The sequence below is a fragment of the Centrocercus urophasianus genome, unplaced genomic scaffold (genome assembly GCF_019232065.1).
Source record: "Centrocercus urophasianus isolate 14NV4802_14NV808 unplaced genomic scaffold, USGS_Curo_1.0 seq_10, whole genome shotgun sequence".
In the NCBI taxonomy this organism is placed as follows: Eukaryota; Metazoa; Chordata; class Aves; order Galliformes; family Phasianidae; genus Centrocercus; species Centrocercus urophasianus.
Genome location: NW_024884142.1, coordinates 61823811 through 61846492, shown reverse-complemented (window position 1 = coordinate 61846492; position 22682 = coordinate 61823811). Strand labels below are relative to the sequence as shown.

Here is a 22682-nt window from a genome sequence, read left to right as displayed (position 1 = left end):
GTCTGAGGGTTTCACAATGTATGTTTCTGAATAAACCTATTGGTGCAAAGCTGCACAGACCAACTTTCAGTGCCTTTCTCAGACAGCAAAGCAAGCATTCAAGAGCTAAACTCGTCAGTCATCTTTAAGTAACTCAGTTGAACTACACAAGACAAAATTTTACCAATACAGGTAGTATTCTTTTTTCCCCTCTCTGCTGAATCATAAGATATCTGACAACTCAAACTGACACCCAAAAACTTAGACTTTATGAATCAATATGAGAAACTGCAGGATTCACTGGGCTTAAAAGAAACGTAAGTGCAAACGCACACACACACACACACACACACACACACACACACACACACACACACACACACAGAGTCTCTCTCAACTACAGACTAGACTGACTCTAGAGAGGAAAACAAATGAAAAAAACATTCTTCAATAAAATCCCCTAGACCCACAGGGCTTCCCAAACTTTCTAAACATTAAGATCTTTTTTTATTCAATAAGTCTCAAAAATACAATTTAGCCAGCATAATAGCTTTATTTTGCAAGTTATTATATACAATTCAGCAAAACCTCACAGGAGACTTACCACTTTTTGGCATTTCCTTAAATGAGAATCAAAGTGCAAGGTCTCCAACCAGTCCCCAAGGAAAGAGAAAACACTTTGCTGTTAACAGAAGTCATGTTAACATTTAAAGTATCTAATTAGTTAAAGGCCACATCTCCATACGCAATTAGAAATAATTTAATAGTTTTAGCTTCTTTTGGTATGACAAATTGCAAGAGATCCTACAGCTAACAGGGAACGAAACTACATTTTCCCAAGACACAGAAAAATGCAAATGGCACTGTCTACATTATTCCACACACCTTAAAAACGAACGCCAGCAATTCACTGTTCCCATGTGTTCAAGTTGAATTTTACATCCTTCAGACATGTCATTGCTCACCTTAAAAAGATTTCAATTAGAAAAAATACCTTTTAACATGTAGTATCTTGAGACAATGTTCCTCCATAGTTCAAGTAACTTTTACACACTATGTTATTTCTTAAAATATTGTTGTTACCTGAAGCCCATGGCACATTGATTTTCGGGGTAAAAAAAATTCTCCTGTTAAGCTGCTACAACACGGCACAAAGTCAGAAGTTAAAGGTGACCAAATGTTTTGGTGCTTTTTGCTGGCTTATTTTGGGGCGCACATAAATAAAAGGCACAACTTTTCTCCTTTCTTCTCATTATTTATGTACTACAAAAGCCTAACTTTCCAGCACTGCTCCATGCCTGCTGGCCCAGTGCAAGAAAGATCCAAATCAGCATCCAATGCTAGTAGCAGCTCTATTTACTTAACCAATGGCTTTAGTTTAGCATGCTACTTCTGAGGTGGCCACTGATGAGAGGCCAACAGTTTTCCTGGAAAAAGAAAATTACAAAGTGTTAAAAAAAAAAAAAAAAAAAAAAAAAAAAAATTATATTCATGTATATTTTCCAAATGTGTTCACAATGTTCAGAAAGTGCACATTTCAAAGTCTTGTTTCAGTACTGCTAATGTCCATGACCTATATATTACAGCAGCGCTTTGCAAAATGGCATCATTAAGGAACTGTCACTGTTTCCATTACTGACTCTGTTTTGCAAGAATATAATGAATACACTGAAATTTGCTCTTAGCTAGAACTTAGCACTGATAATGTCTTCAGTACGGTGTTCTAAATATCTGAATTTATTTCTCTGTGGCAATCAGAATTGGAAAAACAGTCAGTGGTTTCACTTTTTGGCGCCCATTTTTGCACAGCAAGTATTTTCAGGAATAGAAATGAGTTTACAGCAAAGGAAGAGCCCTCAACAATAACAGCTCCACAAACCATTCCCACACTGTTAAAAACTTAAAAAAAATAATTATATATATATATTTAATGATTTGTGGATCCTTACATAATCAATTTTCATGATTTAACAACCAATAACACTAATGAAATTATCATACATAAAAACAGCTTAGGTCTTAACATCAATGGTCTGACAAACATATTTAAACAAGAATATTCAGTTAAGATTAGTACCAAATTTAGCTCCTAAACTTAGCTAAATTTAGATATGCTCAACTTGATAAGTCTTTAAAAAGTCCAACTTCCAAAAAAGTCTGAAAAACAGTAGTTTCAAGTAAGTCTGGAGCGCCTAGGTACAGTGGCTAGATTTACTGTCAATGTGTATGACATACTGACTGGACAAAACTCTTAAAAGAGGCAGAAGTTGAAGCACTACCTCCGAAGGTTCTTGCTTTGGTTATCTTTAAAAACGTTTCAAACTGTTACAATAACAGTGCAAGTTCGTTATAAAGCCACATGACTCCATGGAGATGTTTTGTTGTAGACTGCTTTTTATTATGCCCATTGCCAGCAATGGACATCCTGCTTGGAAAATCCAACTCCTGCTGTGAAAGGTTTGGCTGAACCAAACGAAAAAAGTAATTCCAACATCAGACTCAAATGGGAACACAACATTTCATTTACAACTTGTAAAGAAGCCCTCACCACCTACAGTCTTTATTAAACAAGGCACAAATAGGGAGTGGATGTTCCAGCAAAAAGTGATTGTCTGAATTCAACAGTCCACAGTCGTCTTCTAGTCCAGCACAATGAAACGTTTTTGCTGTCCAATTCTATGCCACGTCTTCTAGATAATCTGCAACATCACTGAACTGAGAAACGGTATGGTCTTGTGTGATGTCTTCAAGCTAGGAAACAAATGAAATCAAAAGCTCAGGAAGTATAGAAAAAAAAAAAAGCATTATTTCACAAAATCCTTCACATCAGGTCCTTTCATTGGGACTTCAACTCATTCAGAAGGTGCATAGACAGATCTTGGAATAAAGGATAAGGACTCCTTATGCTGGATACTAAACCAGCAGTAAAGCTGCTTTATGTGTCTAGAAACAGAATTGTGCTACCAAACCACTTATTTTTGTGTTGTTAAATCAGCATGGTACCTAACTTGGCAGGAATGCTAAGTGTAAAAATACAGAACATAACAAATAACAAGACTAAGAAATATCTTAGAAACCCAGGAGAGCAGCACACTCCTTCATAGGAGGTTAAAAACATAAATGACAAATTGAAAAGAATCATACTTTATCACTGGCATTCAAGTCTTCTGTTTCCACAGAAATTTCATCTATTTCTTCACCAATACTGATATCACTTTTCTCTGAGCGATGGCTGGCACTGAGAAGAAAGAATTAGAATTTTCTTTTCAAATGTCCAAGCATTACATTTATATTCATAGCAAGTTAAATATGAAGTTAAAAACCCATAATAACTAAAGGCCTTCTACCAAGAAGGAGACATGATAAATACTTGCTTATGCCTCAGTCCTACAGTTTACAATAATAATATCTTGATTAAAAGGATGAAGCTCTTAAATATTTATTACTGACTACTCAAGATGCTTTTTTTTTTTTTTTTTTTTTAAATGGAATAACTGCTTAGTAGTGTTAATTAAGCAGTAAAACATCTCTAAGTGCATGGTTTAGGAAAAGAAACACCAGTTAATAAGCAACTTAAAGTTAGACAGTATCTTGAAGTTAACATCAGGCTTTTAAGTAACTCATTAAAACCTACGCCAAAGCAATGCACTTTGCTTTTTTTTTTTCTTTCCTCCTTAAAAAGATTTCTAAATATACTTGTATAATTAGAAGTTGTATGCTACACAAATTGAAGTTTGGAGGAGTTCAGAGATACTGGCAGGGTCCAGCACTAGCAACAAGCCAGGGCGTGAGTTAATCTAAGTATGTCAATGGATATGTTTAGAATGTATGAAATACTGAGCTCCTGCAATATCATCTCTGTCTTACCTGTTGAAGTCATCAGCGTACTCATCATCATCTCCATTTCCTAAACAATTTTTAGAAGGTATTAATAAAAAGAACATTATTTTTCAGGAAATGCAAATGAAGAATCAAAACTTATCCGGTTATTTTTTTAAAAAGAAGCATTCAAAACTTTTTCTTTCTTAGGAACCTAGACAACAAAACACAACATCTGATATTAGAAAAGTACGGAACAAATCAAATTTTTGTTGCATGCAGAAAATACTGGTCTGCATACAAAACTCAAAAGTTTTCACTCCTCTGTATTTCTTCTGATCTGATCTTTTCCCAACTCCAGTAGGTCTCTCAATGTTTTCCAACAAAATAACAGGAGATGAAGATCCTCTTTCGTTATGTATATTTCATTTTCTCAGATTCCTCTAGGAGGCTGGGCCAGAGCTTTGAGTTGAAAATGTCAAAGCTTAATTGTGCTTAGTTGTTACTTACCTAATTCTAAAGATCCCAGTTTTGCATTCACCAAGCGCAGGTCTTTTAAAACAGAATTTCTATTTAAATCTGTAGGAAAACCAAAGCAAACCATAACAGAAATTTAGCTCATAACTACAAGTTCCCATTTGTACAATCTATTATAAACATTATTTTATAGTAATTTTGTATAATTTTACAATATATCATAGTTGTATTACATTCAACTTTCAAGTCTGAACTGTGCTAACTTTTAAAGAGACGAACAACAACAACAGCCAATCTCCCAGCATTCAAGACTTTTTTTGCAAATCTCCCTAAATATCTTTATAGAATTCATGCAAAAAATGTGGTAAAAAGTTAAAAATGGACAGTAGGATTTTAAACTCTTGTAAACTGCTTTACACAGAAAATGGAAGCAGGTATTTTATGCTCCAAAATACAAGATGTGTCAATGTGTCAGAACTTGGCAAAAAAACAGTATGCTATCACTCAGAAATGAGCATTAAAAACAAAGCACATTCCAAACAGATGGGGGCCACCTACAGGCAACTTATATCCAAATATACAGACTATTCATCATGTTATGGGAAATATCTCCTATGTTCATCAAAGCACAAAAAGATGTGAAAACTTACCATCGGACTCCTTTAGCAAAGGTGCACCAGTCAGAGAACTTAACCCACTTTTCAGAGGTGGTGCATCAGAAAGGGATGCTAGATCTCCTGCTTTATTGGAATCAGTTTTCCTAGAACAAACCAAAGAAGTATTCCACAGAGCTGGAAAATGCATGCAAGTGACTTTCTTTTCTGTTATTTATTCAGTTGTCATAAAATTAGAACAGCCATATGGACAGCAAAAAGAATAAAGGAAAAAGACCAACCATTTTGCAGTCTAGGAACAGTCATTAGCTAGCACAAGTGTCAAGCAAGACATTCACCAGGGTCACTTTCTCGTCTATGCAAAGGTTTCTGCCCGACTTCTTTCTCCAACAGAACTCCCACACCTTCTTTAGCATCATCATTTTTAACAAAGAGTTTTTTATTATATACACGTGTAAACAAATTCAAAAGAAGAAAGATTCAGATATACACAAACACAAGTCAGGATTTAAGTCAGCTTAGCTTAAGGTCCGGTTAAACTGTTCGTTCTCAAGGGCACTCAGCCCAACAGAAGGGAAACTTCTCAGTTATGGCAAAATACATCTCACCACCACCAGCTAAAGTGCTCTTGGCTGCTACTCATTCTGCTCATATAATTGAAATATCAAGTTCAAATTGCAAAAAAAAAAAAAAAAAAAAAAAAAAAAAAAAAAAAAAAAAAAAAATTTAAAAAAAAAAATAAAAAAACCATTATTAAAAAAGAAACCATGATTTTCACATTTGATATTGCCAGACTTGTTTATTATTCTGATTGTATTCCTATAAACACTGAACAATATAATCTGAACCGTTCACTGTATCATTATTTCTAGGCCATCAAAATGCCATGTAATTTTAACACCTAAATTTTGAACACTGAGTCAGAGATATTGGGCCAGCTCTTAATCAACCCTTACTACCTGCTTGCTACCTTCCTTCTACAAAGAATCCTTCTTCCAGGGGCAAAAGAACTTATGCTTTTTGTGTACCAATTAATGCTGGTGTCCCTCCTAACCACTCTTTCAGATTCAGGTGCACCAGCACCACACAGATTTGTTTCATCTGAAAAATCTATTTATTTTTCTTTTGCTGTAGAGAAGATGCCAGGACACTAAAAGCAACAGGCTGAAAAAACAGCTCTGTTACAGTTAGTCATTAACTCATTCACTACTATTTGCATATTTAACAAGCTTTATTATGGAACATAATGGGGCAATTTGTAACACATTGTATTTTCCACAGAAAAATGACTGCCATTCAAGAAAAAAAATAAAAAACCTGTTCTTTATATATATCCCATGAAAAACAAATAATAAACAATCTTTTTCTTAGAGTCCAGTAACTTATTATAAAGAAACAGCAAAAGAACACCATGAAATATTGTTCCAGCTTTTCTCAGTAGATAGTTAAACAAAGCTCCAAAATAACCCACAACTCTGAGAAGAACACACAAAGATAAGTTGCAGAGTTCTGTAACAAAACTACTGTACAATTCAATCACTGAAAAAAACCATTTGAAGCAAGAACCAGTGACCAGATGTGGCCACAGAAAAAACAACTTGTTAAAAACAGAACAGCACACAATAAGAATTGCGGTGTGAAGAGGAAACCCTCAGTGGTGAGGAAGTGTTATTTATGCTTACAGTTAACATATCTGGCAAATATTTTGTATTCCTTACAAAGTTATACAAATATCTAAAGCACCACCTTTCTCATTTTTCACTTCTTTTACTGTTGGTCACAACTGCAGCTCCAGTGCAACAAGAAACACTGGTGCCTGTAACTCACGCATGTTCATTCCACCAAAGAAATAAGTTGGGGACATTATATGGCAAAACTGCTGCACCTCAGAGCGATACAGGTTTTTCTCTCTGGTACATTCAAGAGATCAGAGAATCATCAATCAAGAGATCATTTCAGAAACAAAATAGTTCATGTGCATTTACAAAGGGGGAGCAATCAAATGCCAGCTAGCTCCTGAAGGTGTGCAAGCTTACTGAGCACAAAAGAAACCTGTGTCTCTCCACACCACTTACCAGCCATAAGTTCTTTCTGGTTTGGGTATAGGATCATCAAAAAAAGAATCTCCCTCTATATCATCTTCATCCACACCTGGATCACTTTTTTCTTTGGTATGTAAGTCTTTGTTTTGCAACTGAGGATCTAGTTTTGTTTCATTAGGCAGAAAATGAATGCTTCTTTTGCTGGCTTCTCCTGACGAGACACTCGTATCGCTTTGAGTAGCTTCAGTAACCTTAAAGATAAAGAAAATAGATCTTACTGAAAGAAAAGATAATTTCTCTTCAAGAAAACCCATATGAACTGTTTTGATTTCTTAAAACACTGCAAGCAGTAGTATACATGTATCATAACATTAACCAAACACTACTCTTCAAAAAGTTCTTTAGATGTTATTGGCACTCCTCTATACTCATCAGAAATCATACAACAGAAAAAAGTTGTTTTTAAATCACTTTAGAAAATTTCTTTGTTGTTACTGTCTGTTAAAAAAGTTTGTTCTATCCCTAGCATGATTTTATATCTAGATGAACTCTACTAAAAGAGCAATCCTTTTTGAAAGACCATCAAATGAAGAAATCTACATACATGCTACTTCTTAAGTTCTAGCTTTGAATACATTTTTAGAGCATGTGACATGATTTTTTTAATTAGTGTTACTTTGCAACTCCTCTATAAACAATTTCTTTTGAGTTAAAAATCATCAGTTCCAAAATAAATCAATTTAAATTCAAGTAAATGACACCATCTTAAAAAAAAAAAAAAAAAAAAACAAAAAAAACCACCAACCACTTTTAACCTAACTTCAAAAATATTTACAGTTTCATGCAAAAGAAGGCTTGCCTTATATTGTAATTTCACTAAGAGACTACAGATGTGAATTGCATAGTTGAAATGGCTTGGAACATAACAAGCCACAGAGGTTCATATCCTGACTCTCTGTTTTCAGTGATAGACCTGCTTGCTTGAGAATGCTCTAAACCAAGCTGAAAACCACACCAAATGGCAATCCATGAAGTAACAGTCAAGTGTAACATGACTGCAGATAATTAGTATTGGAAGAGAAAAAGTGTAAAGACTAAAAGGATACAAACAAGGTATCTAAGAATAGGTAACTTTCAGCCTTCCAGTCATGCTCATGGCTCAGTTCTATAAATACTCATGCTTTTAAGGACTGCTCTATATATAGTACAGTCAGCTAATACTCCTATCTTTGCAAATCCTTGTGGCCCAGTGAACAACATTTAAATTTATGTAGATATCATCCCGGTGCAACAAAATGAAAATGAAAGCAATGAGATCTATTTACTTTACAAGCTCTACACACCAACAACAGCAACAATGAAAGCAAAACCAATGATATTGTTTGTTCCAAATAAGCAGCATACAGGCTGCGCTGACCGAAGGTGGTTTTGTGGGATGTTTTGGTTTTGATTTTGTTTAAAAATCAGCTATTATCTTTCACTTAAAAGGCTTAAGAATTTATACTTTCCACTTGTCTCCTTCCATCTACTCCTAACTAATGTGCCTCAGGCTGCCCAGCTGCAACCACTACCAAATAGGTACAAATTAACAACTGCATTGCAAAAATCTCCATCAAGGACAAACAAATGAGTAAAACTCATTCTACACTTCAGGTCAGGTCAACCTTGAGATATCTGCGTGCACACATACACACAAATTGAAGGTGAAGTACGGATTACTTATGACTTGTAATCTCATCCTGAGTAGTACTTCTCGGCTAATTTAACATCAACCTAAGACAGAAGTATTTCAGTAATACTGTTGCTTCATATCTAATACTGATATTTAAATCAACATTAGGATTTATTTCCCCTAAGCTTGGGCCAAGCAAGAATTATCTTCTCCTATAGCAAAAATGAATTGGTTAAAATTGCACTGAAAGGTCAATTACAGACATACTAGCTGTTTAAGAAACAATCAACAAACAGCAATTAAAGTGACTTAGTCTTGAAATGAAGCTTGCTTTTCTAATGGTCTCATTTTCAGGTTTTGCATGGCACACAACTGAAGAAATGGAATAAAATGAAGCAGATCCAAACTGTTTTTCTTTTTATCTTAATCACTCCCCTCTTCCAAATAGATCAAATAATAACATCACCCATGCAGTGTTATATTTCTCAGCTTTCAGTGACATGTTAGAAAGCTTCTAAGCTGCTTCCAGTTATCTTGGAGAAAAAAAAAAAAGCTTCAAACTTATGCTCAAATTACATTAATTAACAAACTTGAGTACTTAAGTCATTTTTTTTGTTGGATAGTTGGTATAAACAAGTGCCCTATCAGTGCCATACATTTTTCCATAAGTTCATGACCTCTGGAACTGTTCCAGTTAAATGTAATGAAAAATAAAGGTCTGCAAAATGTTAGTTTTGCGTTACCACAAAAAGACTGAAGAGAAAGCAACAGGCCCCAAGGGGAAGACAGTTGTATCCTTATGAGTTCCAAACAGCAGTCGGCCAACTGACCAAAAAGACGACAAGTAGCCCCATAGTATCTCACAGACATTCATGTGCTGTTACATACCCAGCCAGATAGGTACAGGACTTAGTACAGAACAGCCAAATGTTCTCAGAACGTGGAAAGGACAATGAAGTGCTTATGAACAGAGCCTACTCTGTAAGAACCCCAGTGAACTCTTTTTGCTGCCTAGAAATCACCTGTTAGTATCTAGGGTAGGGCCACAAAAGCGATCCAAAGGTTGAAACACCTTCCCAGCACACTGAGAGAACTAGGGATGTTCAGCCTGGAGAAGAGAAGGCTTTGGAGAGACCTGATAGCAGTCTGTCAGTACCTAAAAGTGGGAGAGGGGCTCAAAGAAAGGTACGTACTCTTTAGCATGGTCTGTTGTGATAGGACAAGGGGAAACAGTTTCAAACTAAAAGAGAGGAGATTTAGATTGGATATAAGGAAGAAGTTATTTTACCATAAAGGCGGTGAGGGATGGAACAGTTTGTCCAGAGAGGTGATGGAAACCCTGTTCCTGGAGATACTCACGGTAAGGCTCCATCAGGCCCTGGGCAACCTGATCTAGCTGTGATGTCCCTGTTCATTGCAGGGGAGTTGGACTAGAGATGACCTTTAAGGTTCCCTTCCAACTCAAAAGGTTCTATACTCTTTCTTCCTGTAAAGGAAGGCATAAAACACAAGCTAGCATATTCTCTGAGCGGACATTTTACCTGCTCAGACTTTTAATCCAAACACTTCTTCCACTTACAAAATCCTTTATAACTTGGAATCTGAGCATAAAGTAGTAATAATAAAGAGAAATGAAAGAAAACTGCTGATTATTTAAGTAAATGCCATTGTACCACTGGAGTCCACTGTTTTGCTTCTCCTGTATATTTTTTCATGACACACACACCATCTTACCTTACTTGGTATGGGGTGTGTACTTGATCTTCCATCAGATGATTTTGACGTGGAGCACAGGCCATCACTTAGAACTGGGGCAACCTAAAACACGCCACATAAATACTTATTAAAAATACATTGAATTATGGCATAGTACCATCCATCAGAAACAAGACTACTGTTCCTGCTCACACTGTATGCAAGCTGTGACACTATGCTGCTGCGTTAGGAAGACTATGACAACCACTTGTGAATTGGCTCGTGGACCCACTACATCTGGGGTGCAAAGGATTTTCTTTCAAATCACAATCACAACAGACACTAATAAAATGCTACTGGTTGGATTCCATTAATTAATTAATAAGTATTTGTATAATCAATGGGTATTAAGATGTATAATCAATGGATATTAAGATGTTATAATCACAAAAAGAACAAGAGAGTTAGGCAAAGTAGACTAAGATAACAAGAGAGCTTACCCGTATGCTAGGCTCACCTACAAGAAACACCAGAAGAGGGGATCTCCAGAAGAGATCCTTCCCCACTGGTAGCCAGCTCTTAAATAGCTCTAGGAGGGGTGGAGCCAGGGGTGGAGCCAGCAGCACAGGTGAATTGCCTTCAGCTGTGCTCCTCTGGCTGACTCATGGCTCGCCTCAGGTGATCAATCAGAGGTTCAGGCCGTGACTCAGCAGTTCCCATACACTATTATATACTCCATTAAAACTGCATTCTCATTGCCTTAAGATATTTCAATACTTTCATATGTTTAACTTTTTAAAATATTTATTTTAAGAACAGCTACAAAGCTATAAAAAAGCCAATTCTAATTCTACTAAGACCAGAAAAATCTAGAAGTACAAAGATAAAATAGTTAAAGGTGTTAACTAATCACACTAGAAATTAGAAAAAAATGGTAGAATGTTCTGTATCATTTTTCTGGGGTCACCCTATGCTAGTATGTGGTGGCAGGAAAGAAGTTAAAGGGTAGCATGAAAAGTAACTTTCAGCATTGTTTTCTGATAAATTACGTTGAAAGCTTTTCCTAATATACTAACTTGAAAGGTTTGAAACAATGTAAGTATTTTTCAGTTCATTTCTCATCAATGAAATAAAGGATTATGAAGAAAGAAAACACATTAACTGCACTTACTTCTTCATTGCCTGATATCTTTTTCTGCTGACACATTCTAACAACCTCCAGCAACAGGGGACCACCTGCAGTACCTTCTTCTGTAATTCCCAAATCTCGAGCTAAGTTTTCTCGATCATCCAGACCATTTAGCTGGAGGAAAAAAAAATAATCAAAAAAGAAATCACAACACAGAAACTGTCAGGAAACAGTATGCATTTCGTAAAAAATCCTAAAGCTTGTTGGTCGTATTTAATAGAGCAATAATCTGACTAACCTATATATAATCTAACTAATAGTGATTATTGAAGACTTCCTGTTGCATATGGAATAAAGTCACAACAGTTATGAAATCATTCACTTCTGATCTGCACGTGAATTTAATCACCGATCACCCAAAATTGTTTTAAACACCAGAACACTACCAAGCACACCATGGAGGATAAAAAGATAGCACTCAGACTGGGACGAGTATAGAAAAATAAAGCAAAATCTTTCAGCATGATCCACAGCAGTCTCGGTCAACTTTTGAAACTTTGGCCAAGTTCCACACATGCACTGCAAGAGAAGCCTTCTAGAAAGAAGAGGCTTTTACTGGAAAAAGGTAGCACTCCAAAGAGCACTGGATGCCTTTGTGCTGCAAATAAAAGACTCCTCCCAAAAACAGTTAGCAACATAGGAGAACACATGACTGCTTCTATTCAGTGGTATAAATCTGAATCTTAGCACAGATGTCTTCTAATGCAATAAATGTAGACAAGGAGATTTGATAAAGAAAAACAGTGTATGTGATTCAGCATGATTAAGTAGCTAAAAAGAAACACTGAGTTCTGAGAAACAGCGAAATATCCTCTGTACAGCCTCAGTTTTGGGTTGTTCTAATCTATGCTCATATGTTCATATGACCATCTCTGTAGTCATTTTTTGCCAAAACAATAAAATCAATAACTAAGTGAAGAAAAAGAAAATTACTCTTCAAATAAGAATTTTTTTTTTTTTAAACAAATTAAAAAGAGACTTTAAGAATAAAAATGAATATGAAATGAAAAGAGAAATTAATCATTAAGTGGAACCATTTCAATCCCAAAATCTATTATGAAAATGTTTACATCACAAAGAGAAAAAGAAATTGGTTTGACAGAAAAGCTACCTCAGTATCAAAAACCTAAAAGCAAACACTTTGATGACAAAGTCCTTTGTCCCTCTGAAATTTCTCTCAGACTAGATATTTATTTGATTTTAATTTTCACATACAAATATTAAGTTCACAATATGTCATGGTAAGATTATAGAAAAGTTCTCTCGTATGCTCTGCCATAGTTTTCCAATAATTATTAATTGGTTAATTTAAATTTAGCACATCAAACATTGACTTTCGAAAGGTAATAATCATTCATATAAGCACATTTAAACTTGTCTTTATGGCACAGCATACCTTTTACATGCTAAACATTTAATAAAAATTGTAAGAATAAACACAAGCAACTGGCATGCACTCCAAAGGATCAGCATCACACAGAAGCAAAAAAAAGTATCTTACTGTGCTTGATTCAGGCTGAAAAACAGCCAGCGTAAAATCAAGATTGAAAAATCGTAGAAATTCTGCAACAAGACCTGCCACCACACGACCTACAACAGAAATAAACAATTAAAAACATGTAAAAATTAAGTAGAAATATACCAGACAAACAATACTTCAAAGTTATAATACAGACATGGCTTCAAGATGAACAACTACACTGAATCAGCACTTCTACAAACGTCTTTAGACATTCAAACTACCACCTCACACGCAACTCCACATCATACCCAATTCATGATTTGTGTATCAGTTCCTTCATTTCTAACTCAGCCATTTTAACTGAATTATGTAAAGCCAGAAATAGTGCAGGGGAAAAAAGGAATTGTGTCCAAAATTCAAGTATAGGGATTGGGGTTTCTCTTTGTTTTCGCTTTGCTTTCATCTGTTCTGATCTTTTGAAAACATGACTTTGGCATTTTTCTTATGTGTGTTCAGTACTGTACCTTTGCAATCTGTTTTCACTGCCTAGAATGGCTTTACTCATCACAAAATATTAACTCAAACACACCAGTCACCTCAGTTATAAATTAAACTTCAGCAAAGTTAACTTTAAAAATTCTAGATTGTAATGTGTTCTGAAGCCAGTCATAATAACTACATTTACTCGATGAGAATAAAAGCATACTTTATATCAAGAAAGATATATAAAAAGGGGCCCGTCTCACCTTTCAATTCAATCCTTTATTCACTGTTGTTTTTAATTTTGAGAGACGTGCTAACCAGAACTTACCATCTTTTGTACTCAAAAAATTTTTCAGGTTTTCATTTACCAGAGGTGCTTTGTTCTGTCAAAAAGCAAAACACAAATGTTAATTAACAACATTCTTGTGTTATTAAGAAGTTAAAAATATTGATAATAATAATAATAATAATAATAATAAAAAAACCCACAACAAATTGGGGTTTGCTCTTACATATAGCTCATGGTACATGTAATTCACTTCTCTGAATTCTACTTTTGTTTTGATCCCATCATCTGCAAAAGCTGTAAAGCCATTGTCTCAGTATTTCTTTATAAAAGCTAAAGAGCAGGAAGAACTGCCACGATGTTATAAATAGCATACTGATTTTTATTTATTTGATAATTAAAAAGGTACATTAATCAATTAACTTCCCAAGTTGCTCCTTTAACAATAATGTCAAGTTTAAAGAAATTTGGTCACACTAAAAAGTGCTCATTCACAAATCATCTAGACAAAGGATGCTGGTTAGCAGTTCAGAAATCAGTGCAATTTTTTATTACTATTAATTCAAGGACCTTTTAACACATTACGAAAACGTTCTTTCCCACTGTTAGATTTGACTTCAACTGCGATTTTTAAGCAGAGAGAAATCAATTTGCTGTGTTTAGATTAGGCAAAATTGTTCAGGAATTTTTCAAATGAAATTCTAAATGTCATTCTTAATATACGAAAACACCCTGGGTAGGAACCTAACTGAATGTAAGGAAAGGTTCTGTTAGAGGCAGCACATACAAACAGCGATAGTTAACATACACATGAAAGCCCCTCACCAATATTTAAAACAACCAAACCAAAACAATGTTCCTAACATTTAGGAATTCAGAATAGAGATAAGCATTAATATACTTTCAGTGTCTGGAGCGTAAAATTAAAATGTCACGATAATTTTAAAGGTTCTGAAAAGGAGTGAACTGAGATGAATTGCAGCAAGTCTCTCTCTTCAGCCCTACTGCTCTTCAAACACTCTGGGAGGGCTTTTTTTAAGGGTACTCCACACTATGCTGAAACTTGCCACAAGAAATGGCACTGCGTCACTCTTCCATTATTTCTTCCTCAGCAACCTTTCGTTACGTTTCTGACATATGGAGTCTCATGCCATAGAATAATTACTCATGCTTCCCACCCTTACCAGTGTCACAACAACATCTATTGCAGTTGTGTGGTTTTCCAGAAAGAGCACAACCAACTACCAGCAGAGGAAAAGGGCAATTTTCAGAAAGGAGAGCCTGGATAAACAGCTCTCAAAGTGCTCTCCTGTTTAGAGAACGAACAGATACAGGAAACAAGGCAATGCTGGCAGTCAAAGGGGCCACAAAACTTCTCAAAACAGACCACTGTAACACCTTACTAATAATAACATCTTCTGGCAGAAAAGATGATTAGTTACTCTAGTCAAGTGCAGCAGAGCAACATAAAAGCAGCAGTGCTAAACAGTTTCCTTTGAGGCTACACTCTTACAGTAAAAGCTACATAACACTTTGAATTTCTAAATACTGGAAAAATTACTTTTTTTTTTTTTTTTTTAAAGCTCTTATGCAGTGATACATAATTTTCTCTTGTTATACTTCACAAATATAAAGTATTACAGTAATTATTTTTAATTATACATGAAGAATTGTCAGGGAGTAAAAACTGAAACATCTAAAATTCTCTTACCTCTACTTTCTCTTGTTCTTCTAATGCCAAAAAAACAGCTGCTCGCAACTCTGCCTGCCAAGTTAAAAAAAAAAAAAAACAATTAAAAAATGGCATTTCTACAAGCACTGTTTTACCTGTGCAAATAGAATGCTAAGAGCCAGAAAGTATCTTAACATCTATTTGTTTCTCCTCGAGCAACTTGGTATCAATTGTAAACTACAGCAATACAATTAAGACATTTAGGATTACACGCAATGTGATTTGAGTGTGAGAAAGCTTTTGGAGAAGCAATGGGGCAGGTGGGATTTGATACACAACTTCCCAAATTCTTCATTCTCAAGAAGATTCTAAAACACATCACCTCCTGTTTGTTTCCCTTGAGAGTGAGAAATCCAACTTTTTTTGGAAGCTTTGAAACACCTACCCTTAATTTACAATTCTTCCAGGAAACGCAGACACATAACTTACAATTATACTTTCTTCAAAGTCTGTGCTAAATTATACAAATTCCTATGACTTCTTGTCAGATCACACAAAGCAACACAAATTCTCAAGGAAAAGAAATCCTGACTCCAGTCATTTGAGCATACTAAATGAATAACACACATTACATTTGAGGAAGTAGTCTGATTAAGAATTAGTAACAGTGGAAAACATTTTGAAGTGGCCAGTAGGTAAACTGTGCCAAGCAACTGTGCGACCATAAAAGACACTGCCACTCTGCATGCCATTTTCCTCAGGAGCAAAGGAGAAAAAGGTTTTCAAAGACCAATTTGTCTTTGAAAATACCTAAAATACCTAAATTTAAATGCCTAAAATTAAAAACAATTTGAAGAGTGGCTGGATTTTCTTATGTAATTAGCAAAGCAAAAGAAGTTGGATACCTTTCTAAAAGAAAAAAAAAAAGTCATGCAAAAAAATCTAAGAGTTCTCTTAAGAAATGGGATAGGATGCCTACCAGTTGTATGCAGTGCTCACTTAGACAGCTGTCCTGTTTTCTCAGGGTGTTTTCTATTGTTGCCTAAGAAACATTTTATTCACAGTAGCAGTAATGCAGAACAAAGCTTAGTATTTGAACTTCCTCACCCTGATCCTTTCAAAGCCTTCGATAAAAGGGCGTTATGCTGTAAGCTGTACCAGGATTATGGTCCGTAAGTCAGATCTTGACAGCTACAGTGACTGCAAATCTATCATCCTGCAATCCACTAAAGCCATAGGCTTCTTTTCCATCCTGCATGCACCAAGTTTCAGTAGAAATCACTACAAGCTTTTAGCAAACAAGAGCTCACATCGATGACAAAGGAATTAAATGGCACTGAACTTTAAGCTAAAGTAAGGCTGATACCGTATATAACTGCTGCCTGTAAGCAGTTGGGAAATACATGGGTCAGTGTTTCAAAATCAGAGATAATTTCCACTTTTCCTACCATGAACAACTCAGCAGACAGCACCTCTTACTGATTGCTGTTGCAGTGTAAAAGCAGTGGCCCAGGAAAACATCCTTCCTGCATTGGACTTTCTCCTCTTCTGAGTCTAGCTAAGTTAATCCTGTCCCAAACAGTGAATCTTACACATGTACCTCAAGGATCATGCAGGAAAACATCTCTCAGGGTCTGCAGTTCCCAGACAGAAAACAGTTCTTACTACTTCAAGACCTCCCCAAATAAACAAATACATTTTTAGATGGCTTGTCTAAAATTTTCATCTGATTTGGGAGTACTCTTTGAAAAACAGTAAGACAGCAAACACCTACCTCAACAATTAATCTGAACCAGTGCACTTGTAAAAGCCACCCACAACAGCTTATGCAGCAAACACTGGATGAAATGGCTGCAATAGATTGTCCAGGACTGAGGAATGCCACAGGTCTCCCTTGCATCTCAGATTGCCAACATCCATTTGAAGCTTTTAAATATCTCCAACATGTAGGTACATAGCATGCATCTAGAGGATTTTACTATATGAAATAGAAGCATATAAGCATAGAGAGACCGAGGTGACTTGCTTGTAAGCAAGCAAATGCAACATCAAGCTGTCTAACCACTAGTGATTACCCCAGGCTTAAAAGTTGTAAGCACCAGGCTAAAAGTCTGCATTAGCCTGTATCCAAAGCTGGTATCAAACTGGAGACTGCAGCTTCTTTACCTCTGTCCTGTCACTCCCCACCAGCAAAGTTACCATCCCTAAGCAGAACCAGTAATTTTCATGCTAATTCCTCATTCATTTAAGCAGAAAACACTTCACCATAGCAGCCCTTATTGGCTAAGTCATTAAATTTGCTGGCAATGCTGGAAAAAGAAAGATGGAGAAGCCATACTACAGAGGAAACAATAAACATTTAACTTAAAAATAAGAAAAAATAATGTTTCCCCTTGATTTGAAAAAATGAGTTGATTTTCTAATATTAATTGCTTGAAAAGGACAGAACAGAGGATGATCACACTGTAGTGACCAGCAAATTGATTGTGACAGCTAACAACCCGAAAATATTTTAAAGCATTATGGCCTAAAATAAATGGAAGACGGGAAAACAAATGTGATAATTTTACTGACCTACACATGAGCAGTTAACACATCATTTTTTTTTAAATAGTATTTTTACTTTATCTCACAGCACATTATCAGCCAGCACCACAGCCATGCAGGGTTTGAACCAAATTGGCAAGAACAGCATCAGCTGGCCAACACATAACTAGTCATGTGACCACTGCAATGCTTTTATTCCTCAGATGTGTAGAAACAGCAAGTTCCACGGATGCTGTAAAATTTCAGGCACCATAATTTTTTTTTTTCCCCCAGAAGGAAAGATACAAATCAAAATAACAAAGCAATGCTATGAAAGCACAGTGGTTCTTCTTCCTCACATGACACCAATGAAAGGTGTCCCTACTCATGGCTGGGGCTTTAGACCCCTTAGGTCCCTTCCAACCCAAACCATTTCATGATTTTATTGCAGCTTCTATATGAGAATGATCACATCCTCTTCAAGATAAATGATCGTCTGTATTTATACAGCATGCCTCACATGTATAGCATCAGTTATTATTTTTACTGAAGCACAAATATTCCAAATTTTGTTTACAGAACTCACCAGGAATCAGTTTTACCCAGCAGTTTCATTCCAATCCTTAATTACTCCCATACATGTAACAAGCACACACAGATACAGCAGCTTAGGGAAAGTACAGGGAATTTTCAACTGTAAATAGCAAATATATTTGCCTATTTCCTAGTTTCCATAGTATGATGTCGTTAAATACTCCAATGCCCAAAATCTATGACAAACAGACAAGTCTGGAACAGATTTTTGAGCTGTCATACAAGTAACTGATTTCCTCATCCAGCCAAATCATTCACATCTTTATTAGCATACCCCAAAGTTAATTGAAAATAAGATATTTGTAAACTGTAATCCATTATGAAATTATATAGTATGAAAAAATAAAGGTAAAGTTTCTTGCTAAAAATTACTCAGTTACTGCTTGCTCTCAAATATATTATCTGGCAGCTTGATACATTTTAGCCACTGAAATAATTCAGTTAGTACTCCAATCATTCCAGAGCTGTCTTTACCTCTAGTATATTCCTCATACTAATTCAGCTATATTTTGGTAACATAATTTACTGTTCAGTGTATCCACTTCAGCAAATCTCAAACATAACTACCTATAGTAAGCCTTCTAACCTCATCTATCTTGAAAAGCAGCCACTACTCATTTTCAAATATAAAATAAACAACCATTTGACAGCAATACAGAGTGCAACTCTGCTTAATTTAGTTTAACAAAAAGACAATGGTTTTGGTATTTACACTTTTATTGTTATTATTTAATGCATGGTATAACCTAAACTAAGAGCTAACCTCTTAAGGACATTCATTTATCATGAGTTCTTCTGGAAGGCTGTTTGTCACGTACAACAACTTCTACAAGTCATTAACGTTATCAATCAACTCACAGCTAATGACCCAGCACACCAGTTAAGGTTTACAACCAAGAAAAACAAAATAATCACATACTAAACTCAACAGCACTAATTATAAGCATACCAATTATTAATCGGTGACTCCCAATACCAAAAAGTTCCCATTTCTGGGAACTGGGTTTGCTATTTTAAGGATAACATATATCATGTCAGATACTACTACTTCCAGCATTATATAATAATGAAGACTACCATTAAAAAACTGACATAAAACTCAGAACTGTTAACAGTAGTTCAAAAGCGTCCATGCTACACAAGGCAGGAATTAGGTCACAGCAATCAGGTGAGCTTTAGTGTTCTAATGTGCTTGTGCTTTTATTCCTCTTGAAGTTACTATGACTACACTATCACTATACTTCCACTGATTGATACTACGTAAGAAGTTAGCAGGTGGACCAGAAGGCCTACTCTGATACCTAGTCAAAAGAAAGTCACCCTACTCAAAACACAATTGCACGATCTTGAACCCTTCATCTCCCTATGGAATTTAAATAAGGATAATGCATTTAAAATGCAAGTGCAATACGTTTATAATAATGCTGTTTTGTTGAAAAGGATCACAGGTAGCCAATACTTACTGGACTTCTAAGTACACATGGAAGGATGTTCTCATTTCCATCTACTATTTCAGCTGTTTATATATTCCCAGAATACCAATAATGACTGCCCACTTGTTGAAATGCTCGAACTAGAATTCTGTGGATAAATGCCGCCACCCTTAATTTGAAATCCAAGCTTCTTTTCTCCTCGACCTTACAAGGAGATTCAACAGTTCTCATGCTTTGATACCCGCATGGCTCTTTGCTGTATGTGACAGTTATCGCTCGAAGCTTTGAGTGTGAATCCACAGAACATGCTTTCATATCCTTGCTGACACAAGTCTAGGCTAAAGGTCTGGAAACCAATTACATTCCATTGCAACACTCCACGTTTTTTAACACAGCATTAGTAGGCAGATAGCACATCCAGACCCTTTTTACGTTCAGCCAACCCCAAAACACAGCTCCACCACCCCGCGCACCTATGTTTAAACATCGAGCCTCCAGGACTCCGGTTTGGGGTCTTTTCTCGTGGAAGCAGAAAGAAATTCTGCGAATTCTGTCCAGCATGGCTCGGAGGCTTGGGCAGCAGCAGGAAAGCGGGTACTCCGGTGGCGACATAACACCGGCTGCACGACAGACAGGGCACAGCCGGGCCGCGCTCCGCCTCCCCGCCGAGCAGCCCGCCGACCGGGCCCACAGTGAGCGCGCAGTGGCTCCATTGCGAGAGGCGGGCGCTGGACACGGCTCCTCGGACAGCCCCAATCCGAGCAGACTGGGGGCAGCGCCGGGAAGATGGGCGCCGCCGCGAAGCTGTGACAGCCGGCGCGGGCCTGTGCCGGCTGGGGGGGACGCGGCCCGCCGAGCACCCCCGCGCCAAAGCGGCAGCTGCGGACCGGCAGCGCACCCCACGCACCGCCGCGAGAACGCTGCACACCGAGGAGAGGCCTTCCCCTCGCACCTTGATTTTATTGAGCACCCCGCTGCTCTCCAGCGTCTGCACCAGCAGGTCCCGCAGCTCCGTGTCCTCCTCCGCTGCCGCCGCCATCTTGTTTCTCCCTGACAACCGCCCAAACCGCGCTAGCGGCGGGACGGGCCCAGCAGATTCGCCGCCGCCGCCGCGGGAGGCGCTCACCCAGCGGCGGGTACGAGGACACGGAACGCGGCGGGACGGCTGTCACCTCCGACAGCGGTCTCGGAGAGATGTAGTGGAGCCCAGACCGCTCTGTTCCTTTGTGGCCGCGGCGCCTTGGAAACTGCGGCGGCGAACGCGCACTGCGTCCTCCGCCGGGAGCGGAGCGCGGGAAGTTCAAAGCGGCTGTGACCGTTCAGCTCCGCAAGAAGGGCCGCGTCCGTACGCAGCCCATCAGCACCCGCAAGGAGCGAGGAGGGCGGGCTGCGAGGGAGCGCGAGCCGCCCCTCCCGCTGCAGCTGCTGCCCGGCCGTGCCCTCGGCTTTCTCGCTCCCGGAGGGAGCAGTTTTCCCGCACACGCGTTCTCCATAGCTGACCCCGCTTTGGCAGGGGTGAAAGCGCAGCTGCTGAGGGGAGGGCTTCGCAAACCTGCAAGAAACTCGGCTCGAGAGCTGTCGACAGCACTCATTGAATAATAACTTGATAATCTAATCAGGGGCGTAGGGCAGCTGGGGAAGATTCTAGCGCCACGTTATTATCCTTGCAAGATGTGATCGTAACACAACATAAGAGGCATCTTGACTGAAAAATTTATTTGGTGCTGGAACAGGCTGCCCAGAGAGGTTGTGGAATCCCCTAGAGGTGTTCAAGGCCAGATTAGATGGGGCCATAGACAGCCTGGTCTAGTATTAAATGGAGAGACTGGTGGCCCTGCATGTGGCAGGGGGGTTGGAGATTCATGATCCTTGAGGTCCCTTCCAACCCTGGCCATCCTGTGATAGTACACAGCCGCCGCGAGAGTTGATTTTGAAATTTATCTATTTATTCCAGGACGAACTTCTTAATATTTTCCTCTTTAAAAGATCTCAAAAACTTTGGAAGCTACGACTACCCAGACGACGTAAGAAAGCCCCGCGGATGAAGTAAGGCAGTGTGGGAAGCCGATACAATTCCAGAGAACGCGCAGCAGATGGCAGTAATTCTGCGGCGGTCCCCTGAGAAATACTGAGCTCCCCCCCGCATGATAGAAGCGCTGCCGGGAGTCCTGCAGTTTGGAAGCACTTAACGTTTTTCACCTCAGCACAAAGTTGAATTCGAGTAAATTCTCAGCACTGCACTTTCAGTTTTATTCTTAAGCAGAGAGCAGTAGTTTAGTTTTCTCAAAGCCCCATCAGAAGCAAGACATAAGTGCAGAAACATGCTGCCTGCTATTACACCTACCACTCAAATTCCTCTGTTAGAACTCCAAGCCTAACTGAAAGATCTAAAAGGTGCTCAGAACCATTCTGTTTGAAAAAAAAAAAAATTCATCTGACTGTACCATATGCTTTGTGATAGCACAAAATAAATTAACTTAAGAAACATTACTTTCAGAGCACTCCTCATGCCTCCTATTTCATTATGTTAGCCCATGACACCGGAGGCAGGTGAGTAGAGGCTGAACATTCCCACCAGCATTCCATTACATGTTGTACCGTGCAACACATGGCAGCAGAAGAGCAGTCTGACAAAATGGTGTCTGACATGGATGCACATATGAAGCAAAGGTGTGGAACTGATTTCTTCCTTGCAGAAAAAAATCACACCCATTGACATCCACTCCTGATGTGTATGGA

The 22682-nt window shown here is 37.8% G+C and overlaps 1 protein-coding gene across 1 annotated transcript; it reads right to left on the bottom strand.

Moving 5' to 3' along the window:
• Window positions 1-512: 512 nt before the first annotated feature.
• On the bottom strand, window positions 513-20997 carry CEP43 (centrosomal protein 43). The gene is made up of 12 exons (XM_042813079.1): window positions 20896-20997; window positions 15430-15483; window positions 13761-13815; window positions 12989-13077; window positions 11470-11601; window positions 10338-10421; window positions 6965-7182; window positions 4926-5035; window positions 4309-4377; window positions 3847-3886; window positions 3124-3217; window positions 513-2730 (listed from the first exon to the last, which is right to left on the bottom strand). Exons 1-12 carry the CDS (start codon window positions 20980-20982, stop codon window positions 2656-2658), a joined length of 1107 nt encoding a protein of 368 aa, XP_042669013.1. The 5' UTR covers window positions 20983-20997; the 3' UTR covers window positions 513-2655.
• Window positions 20998-22682: the final 1685 nt, after the last annotated feature.

Bases quoted from the DNA above. Each gene is read 5' to 3' on its own strand.
- CEP43 (XM_042813079.1), bottom strand. From the start codon at position 20,982: ATGGCGGCGGCAGCGGAGGAGGACACGGAGCTGCGGGACCTGCTGGTG. The intron at 15,484-20,895 runs GTGCGAGGGGAA...TTAACTTGGCAG, and splicing joins GGGTGCTCAATAAAATCAAG to GCAGAGTTGCGAGCAGCTGT. The intron at 3,218-3,846 runs GTAAGACAGAGA...CTTTCTTCTCAG, and splicing joins TACGCTGATGACTTCAACAG to TGCCAGCCATCGCTCAGAGA.